The 13,485-nt window shown below is 44.7% G+C and overlaps 1 protein-coding gene across 1 annotated transcript in view; it reads left to right on the top strand.

Annotated features, from left to right (window-relative positions):
• Nucleotides 1-2,039: 2,039 nt before the first annotated feature.
• PRR12 (proline rich 12) overlaps nt 2,040-13,485 on the top strand; it is a 115,089-nt gene continuing 103,643 nt past the window's right edge. Inside the window, exon 1 of the mRNA XM_040433967.1 lies at nt 2,040-2,464. Within this exon, the coding sequence (XP_040289901.1) occupies nt 2,379-2,464 (86 nt within the window). The 5' untranslated portion in view covers nt 2,040-2,378. The remainder of the gene's footprint in view (nt 2,465-13,485) is intronic.

Raw genomic sequence — 13,485 nt, 5'->3', positions numbered from 1 at the left:
GTCAGGTGATCTCGCTGACCAACCTGGTCTCTCCTGCAGGTATTTAAGTGGCTCAGCCCTCTTCCCAGATGCCTCAGTGTCAAGGTCCTTGAGTTTGCTGGTGCCCGATACATACTTTGTTCCTGGACTCTGTTATTGTGTGATCCCTTCTTGCCTTGTCTCTCCTGTTGCCGACCTGGATTGCCTGCCCTGACCTTTTGCCTGTCTGACTACGCCTCTGCCTTATCCTTCGGCACTGCACTGTTGCTCCTGGTAATGACCCCGCCTGCCTGACGATGTGTGTACTTCTGGTACCTTATTAGGCATCTCCTGGTTTGCCTGGACCAGCTGCCACTGACTCGAGGATTGCTCTGGAGTAGACCCTGGCAACTACCCTAATGGCTCAAGTCTATCCTCACCATCTGAGGCTCTAGTGAAAACCAGGTAGTTGCTTAGACATGCCCCTCCAGAGTATAGCCAGTCAGTGGGTTCACACCCTCTGGTTCGTGACAGTGAGTCTGTGCAGGTACACCCCCCCCCCCCCCAAACTGGTTACCTCCCCTCTGTACCCTTACTGCAGACTGCTAGCAATTCATCCATAACTTCTAGTGAAAATAATAAAGGAATGGCACAAGATACAGCCATAAGAATAGATGCTCCAGAATTATTTCATGGGGAATGCATGAAGCTATTAAAACAGACATGTCAGGAGCGGTGAAAGGTCCTCTTATGCAAGCTGTGAACCTACCCTCACTTTAGCTCACAATCACTGATTGAAATTAATGATCAAACCCTGTGAAAGTGGCCATATACAGTATATGGCGGGGTCATTCTCATGCACTCAACTGTATTCTTCATCTGCAGATAGAGCACTTACTCATCATTTCTATGCGGCTATGCACACACGTGCGTTTTTGTGGATCCGTCTGACCAACAAATCCTAAAACATGTCCTACCACTGAACCCCCATGACCATGAGAATGGGGGCCCCATACCCATGGAGCCCACTGAAATGGATGGAGTGGCTGGTTGGAAAGGCGCACAACCACGCCATTTCTATGGGAGCGGCGGAGATATCAGAGCCCAGCGCTAGTCTATCTCCTTCGCTCCCATAGAAATTAATGGAGCGCCGGCACGCTTTTCAGACCAGCAGCTCCGTCCATTGCTGGGGGGCTCCATAGAGTACAGGGCTCTCGTTCTTGTGCGGGGGTAGAACCACCACCGATCTGATGAGATTGGGGATAACTTTCTAGAACCAGAACATTCTTTTACTCCTTATTCACATATCCATGGTGAGGACACAAAAACTCTGTTTGCCTTCGAAACGGTCCAAATTCAGTGTTTTGTTTTTTTTCATCTGTGAAAAACAGATACATTTTCATTTACACAATTTTTAACAATTTTCTCTGCAGCAGATCAATAAAACACGGCCCACACACGGCTGGCACTTCTGTGGTTTTCACGGACCTATTAAATAGAATAGGCGCGTTCTGTCTGACCACCAATAGTCCACTGGAGAAAAGAAAAAAAAAACGAACAAAAAAAAAAACGGATGTCTGAATACATATAGAATTCAATGTATCTGTGGGGAACGCGCTGAGGGGGTCCTGAGAAGGCGACCCTCCAAATACTATAACGATCTAAAAATAAGGAGGGTTATCCTGTGTATATTACTGGGACGATCAGAAACTTCTTCTATGATGTAAGGACTGGCACTGTCATTTCCAGACCCGATATTGAGTATATGGCATGGTTGTACCTAAAAAATGCGACAATGAATGCATCATTCGCCAGAGTTGGGGCTGTATAGGGTGCGATCTAGTGTCTGAAGAGGGGGCAGATGTATGAGGCGGGGATGGCATTGCCCTGGCAGGGATGGCACCTCTGTGTGTCTAGTGTGCTTTACTGTCTCTGTTCCCAGATGTAGTGTAATTTTAGACTGTCTCAGCCCCCTTCCTCCTCCTCCTCCTCCTGGCTCTGTGTGGTGGTGGCAGGAGGGGAGTCTTAGCCTCTCTGTCTGCCTGCCTTCTTCTCTCTCTCCCTCCTGCCTTCCTCCCCTCCCCCTTTGTACAGTTCACTGAAATGTATGCTGGGAAGCTGAAATAGACACATAGAGAGACTGCAAAAATGGCTGCACCATGAGAAAAAAAACAAAATCCATTTACAATCCAGAGACGGAAGGTTTGCCAGCCGAGCCTTCTAGGGGGCTTAGGAGCTCTCCTGCCACAGGGGGACCCCAAATCCAGCTCCGGTTTTGATATTTGATTTTTTTCCGTAGCTGGTTGATCACAGGAGCCGGAGAGAGAGAGAGAGACAGAGAAAGGAAGCAGAGACCATTCCCCAGCCAGGAGGGCGAGCTAGCCGAGGGAGCTAACCCTTCACATCCAACAAGTCAATTAATGGATAGAAATTATCCGACCGCAGGCTTTGGAGATCCTCTGGGGGCTGGTACAGGATGGAGTTACGAAAGGACGGCAAAGGCAAGGTAGGACATCGCCTGGGATCTGTGGTGGGCATGGGCACATGCATGGGCTGGGTGGGCATGTGTGTGCGCCGCGTCCTGCTGCATGCACGGCTTGCGAACTGCACAGATTTTTTTATTTTATTATTTTTCCGGCCCTGGTTATGGCTGCTCCAACCTGGGCTAATGCTGTATATTTACAGCTGGCCCCCCTTTTTAGTATGACGCCTCTTTTACTTTCGGACTTTACGGGGTGCCCCCCATTTGCACCCAGACATTCCAAGTGCGAACAAGAGGCGCCCTCCCGCAGCAAATTCCTTGATGGTTGCAAAAGAGAGAGAGAGAGAGGAGCGGGAGGGAGGGAAAAAAAAAGACTGAATCCAGCCCTGTCTGCTCCAGGCCTGCAGTCTGCAGCAGGGAGCACGTTGCAAGCAAAGGGATTTCCTTCCATTTTGCCTCATTCTTTCTGCTGCTGGGGGATGGGGGCGGGGGGGCATTTGAAACAAAAAAAAATAAAAAGAGAGGGGGGCTTATTGCAATAAAAATAATAGAGTGCCCATAGATGCCATTGCTTGTGGTGGGAGTGTGGGGCTAATTAGCCCTATTGTCTGTGGGCAATTTAGTATTTTTTGTAGATGTCTGGGTGATTGATTAGCCGTGAGGGGTGGGGGGTGAGCAGGGGGCTCTCATTGAGGGTCTGTCAATGCTTTTTGGTCAGTCAGACATTTTTGCAGGGTTTGTTTATTTTTGCATATGCAATGCTAAGGCCAGGTGTTGAGGAGGAGGGGACTGAGTGGCCATGTTCCCTCCCTTCATAACTAAGTATTAATTGCTATGGAAGCCTCTCATGGTGCCCTTTGGTTTTGTGAAAGGGAAAAGCTGCGTCGCTTTCTCTGACCATAAGCTGGATGCTTATCTGCAGGAGGGGGAGAAAAAAAAAAAAAAAAAAAAGATGGAAGGCATTGCGGTGAAAATCATTACCATGCCTGGCTTCTGACAATGCCCTATAGACACAACGCCCAGGGTGCTTTGTGGACTAAAAATGTTTAAAAAAAAAATCTATATAAAAAAGTCACCTTGTTGGGTTTATTAAAATATCTGGAAAACTGGAAACGTTCAGGCTATGATCCTGACTAAAAAAACAAAACGAGATTCCTTTTTTTTTTTAAATTTATTTTGTTTCCATTTATTTTTAAATGGCGGCTAATGGAAGAGATTTTTGGTAGTGTTGAATATGCAAATTTTTTATAAAAAATTAAATAAAATTAATTACAAGACCCTTATGGGTGGAATATGGCTACGCTCGTAAATGAGGGAAGGTAAAACTTAATGGTCGCATTAAAGCCACGCCTCCTTGTATATAATATTTAAGGGGTATTGACCCCCCAAGATAAAAATTGGCTAGTAAATGGAAGACCTTGAATTGTCCTCTTTTGTTGTTGTTTTATGGCTTGGAACAGGCCCTGCGTGCGCTGTGTGTCCATGCACCTATTTGTGACGTCTTGTACTGGAGCAATGATTGGATGTCCTCCAGGGGACGGCTACACTGTGACATGCGTTGTGCGACATTTAGTATAATGTATGGCAGTAGTGCGACATGCACTGACGCAACAGTCACGTAAAATCCAACACTGCTGGATTTTATGTTGAAAGTCTTATTTCGCACAAGACTTTTACTCCATTGACTTCAATGTTAGTCGCGTGCGTTACGGCTAAGCTCTTACAGTCAAATCCTAGTTTTAAAATAGTCTCACTTTTTTTGTATTACGTGACACGTCACAATGTATCCATAGCCTTATTATTATATATATATATTTTTTTTAGCTAGTTATTGTAACCCAGATTCCTGAAACCAGTCTATCAGCGCCATCTTCCACAGGGACTGTCACCCAACCGTCCCTGTCCTGAGCTGCACATCAATGTCATTATGTAGTATACGGTATGGGATGCATCCGTGCTTAACTAGGCAGATTTAGGTCTTGGCTGGCATCTACCTCCTCCTTGGCAGCTGGCACCATAAGTGGGGCGCATGAATACGCGATACCGGCCCTTCCGCTGAATATGAGTGACACCTCTGGTTCTCTACTGGAGCGTGGAGGTGGGTGTCACCCACTGGCTATGCTCCCCGTTGCTAAGTAGCAACCCAAACATATCAAAACTGCTAATTAGCACAGAGCTTGGTTAAAAATATATTGATTTATTAATCATTATGCTGGGAAATAATATTTTATACCAGAGTTTCCCAGAGTTTTGGTTGGAAATAAAGTTTGTCTTCCTGTAGCTGCTTTGGTTCGCGTTTCTATAGAATTTTGATGATAAATTTTCACATGAATATTGATATTTTTTGGACAGTGATTTCTCTTACCAGGACGTTCTGAATTTAAGTGACAGACTTTCAATGATCCTCTGTTCCTGTGCCCATGGGTACTTATTACCTCCTCTATAGTGTTCTATACATATCCGTAGTTTTTTTTCTTTACTGGATGACATGAGTTTGTAAAGTTTAGGTAGAAAATCGCCCTGAGGCCTCATTCACATTTCTGTGTTCGGTGGAAAATCCATTCGTCTTTTATCTGTTTTTTGGTCCATGTGTCCATTTTTTTTGTACATTTCTTTTGTCCTGTGTGTTGTCTGTATTCTGCTGCTCAGCTGAAAATTCGCCAGAAAATGTACAGAGCGTCTAATGGTCGGAGAAAAGCCTCTGATAGAACATGGATGCCATCAGGGTTGTGTCTGTGGTTTTTCACAGGACTGTAGACTATAATGGAAGTGTTTGGTCTGCATCATGGACCACAGTAGTGCAAGTCTCTGTGATAAAAAAAATACTGATGTGGGGACAAGCATATTCAAATCAATGGGTAGGAAAGCGCACGTCAGTGGAAAACAAACGTGAACGAGGCCTGAGACCGTATCCAGATGGCTATACTACAGCCTCCTAATAACGCATCTGTTATGATAAGACCAAGACAACATAAACCATTAAAACCAGTAGTTCACTTGTAACTGCAGGGTTTCCAGTTTGTGGTCAGATATAAACACTAAAATGTGGACTTGGCCTGTAATATGGTTCCGTTCTGTACTTTGGTCCTGAAACTGTGGAATGGAACAAGTGGGACGTTGTATCAATAATATACACCGAAAAACGTGGCCTAATGGCCATTACGAGGATTGTTCACAATAGGTGGTCCAATCACACATATATTGTGGGGCTTCGCTCTGGTAGACAGGGTGTGCGGACGCAGTACGGAGGCAAATTACCAGTTCTTAAATCAAACTTCCGTGTTTATTCACACATAAAGCAAAAACAAAAATCACCTTGTTGGCAGTTCTGCCTCCAGCAGTCCATAGCAGGCTTTTAGGGGGCCTGTTTTCCTTACAGACAGGTCTCAGGCCTCCAGCACGACACAAGCCTCAGATCCCAGCGCACACACACACACCTCCTAAACTCCACTGTCAGACTGAGGTAATCCTCCTCACCTGGCAGTGCTGGTTGTTTTTTAGGCCTGGCAAAACCCGGCATGGAACATGGGGAGTAGTCACCCACCCAGCACTTTGACTACTCCCACTAAGAGCCGTCCTGGATCAGCTATACAGCCATACTAAGTATTAAAGGGCTTCTGTCACCCCCCCATTGTGCAATTTTCATTAGCCGACATTAGCTATTTGCTAATGTCAGCTGAGTGCAATCATACATGTCCTACCTTTTTGTCTGTGGCTTATTTCTTGTAAAAATCATACTTTTATCATATGCAAATTTCTTCACTACCAGCAAGTTGGGCGTGTACTTGCTGGTAGCCGCCGCATCTGCGTTACGGCGCGGGAATTCAGCAGCAGACGGGGCCAGCGGGAGGAGGAGAGCGCTCGCTGGCCCTGTCTATCAAGAGGAGATGGGGCGTGTCTAGAAGCGGCAGATGCGGCGGTCTACCAGCAAGTACACGCCCAACTTGCTGGTAGTGAAGAAATTTGCATATGATTGCATATTTTTACAAGAAATAAGCCACAGACAAAGGTAGGACATGTATGATTGCACTCAGCTGACATTAGCAAATAGCTAATGTCTACTAATGAAAATTGCACAATGGGGGGGTGACAGAAGCCCTTTAAGGTGTCAAACAGCAATTACTGCTGACACATAAAAACCGGCTCTTACTCCACCGAGGCCAGGAACCTCGGTGACACGTACCTGTCGTCCACAATGATTCCTTGTACCTTCTTACAATATATATATAATTGACCTGTGTATATGTGCTACCGATCACCCAACAAACAAATGACTGATTGACTCGTGATCACATTGTTCAAAGCGGTACATTGCCTTGTGTAAACAGGGGACATGCTGCCGACAATATTCATACTGGATAGGGGATGAAGGATCGTAGTTCACTTTGCATCAGGCCACGCGAGCGGTCTTGTATAATGTCGATTGACAGTTGTATTGGTCTGACATCAGGCCGTGTAACGGGACCACATCTGATCCTGATTTTTTGGGGGTATCAGATGCGCACCCGTTCATTTCTATAGGGTCGCACACAATTTGCTCTCCGCATCCGTATGTCCTTTTTGCGGACCAAAATAGGCAGTTCTATGTTCCCATCCACAAAATGCGCAACGCACGCAGCAAGGATCAGTGTTTTGCAGATCCACAATTTGTGGACCGCAAAAACTGCTACAGCCGTGTGCATGAGCCCTTAGTTTTATAGTTCAAGTTCCATCCATTCAACTGATTATTTTGTTATAAGGAGTACGGTAAGGGAGTAACTTGCCTGCACATAAAGTAATAGTTATGTGGGAAAGTATTTGTTGGGTGTCCCTGTGTGAAGGTTGAGTTCCTGGGCAGGGCCAGCGATGCGGGTTTTACCGACCAGAAGTATGTTCTGTATGTGGTTACGTGTTTAGGTGGAAAGGAAGATGCTTTTGTAGAGTCTTCTGGTTGCTGAAGGTCGCAGTACTGGAGCTTGACTGTCAGTATTCTGCTATTTTGCACTCTGCAGTCTGAGGTTTTTGAGCAGCTAGGGTGCTCATCTATGACAAAGCGCTATATGGTAGCTCTTTCCAAATATGTGATATACCACAGCCAGAAAGACAGCACCGCCGGAGCCCAGGATGTCAACCGTTTGTGTGGGTTGCCTTATGGTTGCTCATAAAACCTATTCCTGTACTGGCAAAAAATGTTGTACATGTTTTTTGCATCACATTTTTTATTTTATTTTTTCTCTCTGGTTCCTTGTATTGAAATGCATACCGGTAGGTCTGCTTGTGTCACACAGGGATATCAGGTGTACCATGCCCCGCAACATTTTTTTTTTTTTAATGTAAATTTTCTTTTTCAATTGTTACATTGTAAAAGGGATGTGAGGTGGATAGAAATGATTCTGCTTCCCTTTTTCTTTCCTGAATTTATTTTTACTTTTGGTAAAAAGCTGCACACAGCATGTGGGAAATCACCCTTAAGCCTAGTTCACACGACCGTATGGCTTTTATAGTTTTTTGCGGTCCGTTTTTCAAGGATCCGTTGTTCCGTTTTTGAGTTCCGTTGTGTTTCTGTTTTTCCCGTTCCGTTTTTCTGTATGCCATGTACAGTATACAGTAGTTACATAGAAAAAATTGGGCTGGGCATAACATTTTCAATAGATGGTTCAGCAAAAACGGAACGGATACGGAAGACATACGGATGCATTTCCGTATGTGTTCCGTTTTTTTTTGCGGACCCATTGACTTGAATGGAGCCACGGAACGTGATTTGCGGGCAATAATAGGACATGTTCTATCTTTCAACGGAACGGAAAAACTGAAAAACGGAACCATTGAAATGAATGGTTCCATATACGGACCACAAAAAAACAGCCCGTACACTCGCAAAAAAAACTTTCGTGTGAACTAGGCCTTAGGCCACCTGCACATGTTGCGGAATACGTTCTCTAGTACGGTACCAGCAGAGGGTATGAGAATCTCAGGTACAGTTTGCTGACTTTTTTCTGTGTGGAAATTTACCTGCTGCATGGATTCCAATTATGTTTGTGGTTTTAGCTGCGGATTTCACCCTTTTCCAATGACTGGTGAGATCTGCGTCAGAACTGCATTAAATCCCCACCAAAAACCACTTTGAGAAATTGCGGATATGGTGCAAAAACGTACGGAAATTTGTGGGGATCTTATGTGCGTTCACCCGCACTAACGTGTCACAACACAAAAACTTGCACTGGTTATTGTGGTTTTATGGGGTTTGGGTGTGGATTTTTGTGGGGGTTTTCTTTTTATGTTAACAACCCTCTTGAAGCCTATGGGGAAAATTTTTAAATCCGCACAACATGTCAATTTTCGCACCTAAGGAAAAAGCAAACCGTACAGGAGATTTGTCTGATATAATACACTTTGCTGGTGCTGTCTTACGCTGCAGTTTTCTGGATGTAATCCGCATCATGTTCAGGTACCTGCACAGGTTGAGGATTCTTGTGCAGACAAACCCGCAGTGTAATACAGTACCAGTATTAGATTAGACAAATCTCATGGACACTTGGGGGGGAGATTTATTAAACTGGTGTGAAGTAGAATTGGATTAGTTGCCCATAGCAACCAATCAGATTCCACCTTTCATTTTCCAAAAATGAAAGGTGGAATCTGATTGGTTGCTATGGGCAACTAATCCAGTTCTACTTCACACCAGTTTGATAAATGACCCCCTTTAGTTTTTTTTTCTTCCAACTTGGATTTTCCAACAGATCTGTGGCAAAATACGCATAAGCATGAAGCCCATGCACACCACCATATTCATTTTGCGAGCCACAAACCGCGGATCTGTAAAATACAGGTACTGTCCGTATGCAGGCCGCAACTTTGTAGGAATGCCAATTCTTGTCCTCAAAGCCGACAGGGATAGGACATGTTTTATAAATGATGAAATCTGTGTGCTGTCCGCATTTAAGTGGCTCCATGGAAATGAATGGGTCCACGTGCGATCCGCAAAAATATGCGGATTGGACGCGGACCGAAAATGCTGTTGTTTGCATGAGGCCTAAATGTCATTAGGATTTGCTGCGAATTTATTGCATATTTCACCCTCTGCATTGTAAGGGGGTTAAATCCCTGGCAGAAATCTGCATTATAAATTGACATTCTGCAGATTTAAAGGAAACCGCCAGCATTACCTCACGGAAATCTTTAGCATGATTCTAAAGTTGGTTTTCTTCTTGCTGTCTGATCTCCTGGCGGTATTAAGTCAAGGGGGAAGCGGCTTTCTCGGTTGAAGTCGAGCTTGCCGCACCCCTTTTCCTGCCTTTTAATGTTTGATTGATGGCCCGTGTATTCTTGTCATGTTGGATTCCAGACCAAAATATCACGCGCGTGCTGTGTTCTCAGTAACACCTGATTATTAGAGAATTGCTGGTATTGCAGTTCCCTAAGGTAACAATTTAAAGGAACACTACATTTGAAAGTGATACGGTATTATTCTTCGTACAGGCCTGAGGGGGCCGCGCATGACACCGGGTTTCATCCTTTGAGTCCCTCTTTCCATTCAAGGTTACTTACACACTATCGGTAGGACTCATGTTGTTGAAATACTACATATTCCCTTTAAGTTACAGGTTACCCCACAAGAGGGGGGGGGGGGGGGGGGTCAGAACAGGTGTGTAACTCGGGGGCCACCACAGAATCCCTGAGTTTTTTGGCCAGCAACCCAGCATCGTGACCTAACGCCTTTGCTTTGCGAGTGGATCTGGTAGCTGAAGGATTTGCAATGGTTTCTGGCAGGCACATGTAACAGGTGTCTCTATCCCTCCTGTGCTGTGGCCCCCAAGATCCAATTTCACTGGAAGCCATGCACTGCCCACTCCCTGTATTACAGATAAATCATTGCTAATTACAGTCAGGGTCTTTTCGTTGGAAGCAGATGTAGAATTATATGTCTGCAGGTCGGGTATGACGCCCTATTTGTGCCCCCTGTGGCACTGCGGTATAAATCGCTCTGCGTACTCCTACTCCATCTGTTAGTGGTAACAGATTCAGATCTTGCCCTAAATATGTCCAGTTTAGAGAATCCATTTGCATATACATTATTAGGGAGGTGCCTCATCTCATAGCCAGATTAGACAGTGGTCACAAAAGAAATCTCTCCTTCTGGATGACTGTATTACACAAACTATTGATTTCAATGGGCAATGTGTCTGCGGTGGCACTACACATACTGAGGGTGTATCTTTCACCTGAACGTCTGACTGCTCTCTCCTGACTCCCCCATATGTCTACATGTTTGATTCTGCCGAGAGTGTAGGTGTTTTCAATGAGTCTAGAGGGGGGGTGAGGGGGGGGGACACAGCCCGACACTTCTGGCTATGGCTTATCTCCAATAAGAGCAAAAGGGATTGCAGACATCCCAACCTGCAAAAACTCATTTCAGGGAGGTGCACTTCTCATTTCAGGGAGGTTTTCTTTCTTTTTTTTTTCTTTCACAAACTTTTTATTACATTTCCCAGACATATGCAGTATCTGCACACTTTGCTCTATGGTGTGGAGGACTGGGCTCATTACCCTGCCCCAAATTATCATATTTATGTATATGATTAAAGGGATTCTGTCACCACCTATAAGTCCTGTGAGCTAAACATCTCCTCATGTCCAGGCAGCATTCTGATTTCTAAGGTGGTCTTATAAAAGCTATTTGTGGCTTTATTCAGCGGAAAAACAGGTTTTACTAACCTGTCAATCATTGAATTAAGGTGCCCAAGCAGGGGAGGTCTGTGGATGCATGGTGCCCGGCCACACGCATCGCCGCCTTCTACTCCTCAGTGCCGCCTCTCCCTCCCTCCCCCCCCCTCCTCCCGCTTTGAGAACCCGCGCGTGCGCACAGGCTCAGCCGGGGGGTGGTATTTAACACTGGGGTAAATAATATAATTAAAATGGAGGGTTAAATGTGTAAATGTTTTTAAAAAAATGAATCTCTCTCAATAGTTCTAGAGCTACTGAATGAGACAGAAGGAGGGATGCCTTTAACATATATATCTCCTTGAGAAGCCAATTTGACCCTAAAGGGTTAATTCAACCTGTAATCTAAACTCTGTCCCCTGTCACTTCTCTTATCTCTGCTCTGCTATCAGTAAACCTTTCCGGGATATATTGTCTCACATGTGATATATTGTCTCACATGCGGGTGTCAGGGAGCCGCTAGCGGGAGACTCCCTGAACTTCAAGGAGACTTGAGATCCCTGGGATTGTGAGAAAATTATTTTGTCCCATTTATTCTATTTTTTTGTTATTTTACTCACTTATACAGACCTAACGTTTCACAGTGCTTTACACACATTATCGTTACTCACTGTCCGCAAAGGAGCTCACAATCTAAGGCCTTACACAGGCCGATTGAGCAAGCGATTGTCGGGAAGGAAGCGTTCCTTCCCGCCAATCGTCTGGTGGCTAGCGGAGGAGATTGCTGCTATTACATTCAGAGATCTCCTCCGCAGCATGGGGAAGAGTAATCGCTATCGCCTGTCCCCATGATTTCTAGTGGTTTGCTGGCAGCAGATCATAATTGGACAGTGCAATCTGCTGCAGTGAAAACAATGATTTTTACGCGTGCTTAAAAATCACAATTGCTCGATGAATGAGCGTTTGCTCGTTCGTGGCAAAATCGTCGGCAGTATTGCACTGCAAGAATGAGCGTATGAATGCTTGTTAGCGATCATCTGCCAAAAATCAACAGGTGTAATACAGCCTTAAGCTCCCTATCAGTATGTCTTTGCCGTTTAGGAGAACATACAACCTCCATGCAGATGTTGTCCTCGGTCAGATTCAAAGTAGTAGTAATGTCACCGGTTGGGGGAAGTCAGGAGTTGCCCATACACATTTTATTGTTGGCTGGTCCAGTGAAAACTGTGGGTTCAGTTGACAATGTGTTAGGGGGAGCATGCAGTTGCAGTTAGCGTAGTGATTAGTGTAAAGCATAGCGAAGGTATTGTGTATTATTGGTATATAAAGGCATAAATGGGCGGAGTCATTAATAGACGGCTCCTCTCATTTATGAATATTAATTATTGATATTTGCATAAATATTAGTGATTAATACTCCCCCTTTACATTGGCCAGGTTTCCACACAGATTATAGCCAATCACTGGGGGCCCCAGCAGGTGGACACACTTTGATCTGCTTGTTAAAAGGGCCCCTTAACAATAAGTAATGCCTTATTCACACATCAGTGTTCGGTCAGTTATTTCCATCAGTGATTTTTGAGCCAAAACCAGGTGCGGCTCTAAACACAGAACAGGTGCAGATCTTTCCCTTACACCTTATGTCTGTGTAGCTCCCCTCCTGGTTTTGGCTCACAATCGCTGATGGAAATCACTGACCAAACACTGACGTGTGAATGAGGCTTAAGGATGTATTCAGACATTGTGGTTGCAGTTTTTATTTATTTTACATGTTTCACCTGTAAAAACCACAAGCAGCTAAAAAACTAAGTTAAAAGTAAATACAGGTACACCACAGCTACACCGTTTGACTGCACCCTATGCTTTTATCAGTCGTTACGGATTAGGGTACTTTCACACTAGCATTTTTCTTTTCCGGCATAGAGTTCCGTCATAGGGGCTCAATACCGGAAAAGAACTGATCAGTTTTATCCTAATGCATTCTGAAGGGAGAGTAATCCGTTTTGGATGCATCAGGATGTCTTCAGTTCAGTCTTTTTGACTTTTCAGGACGGAGATAATACCGCAGCATGCTGTGCTTTTTCTCCGTCCCAAAAAACGTAACACTTGCCGCATTAACAGATCTGGTATTCCGGTCTGCGCATGCACAGACCTTTAAAAATGTGAAAATAAATAAATACCGGATCCGTTTTGCCAGGTGACACCGGAAAAACGAATCCGGTATTGCAATGCATTTTTCTGACTGACCAGGCATTTTTCAGACTGATCAGAATCCTGATAAGTCAGAAAAATGCCTGATCCGTCAGAAAAAATCAGGCAGGCAGTTCAGGCAACGAAACTGCCTGCCGGAATCAAACAACGCAAGTGTGAAAGTACGTAAAACACGCTGGGGGAGATTTATCATA

The sequence above is a fragment of the Bufo bufo genome, chromosome 1 (genome assembly GCF_905171765.1).
Source record: "Bufo bufo chromosome 1, aBufBuf1.1, whole genome shotgun sequence".
Classification (NCBI taxonomy): Eukaryota; Metazoa; Chordata; class Amphibia; order Anura; family Bufonidae; genus Bufo; species Bufo bufo.
This window is presented reverse-complemented; position numbering and strand designations above follow the sequence as displayed.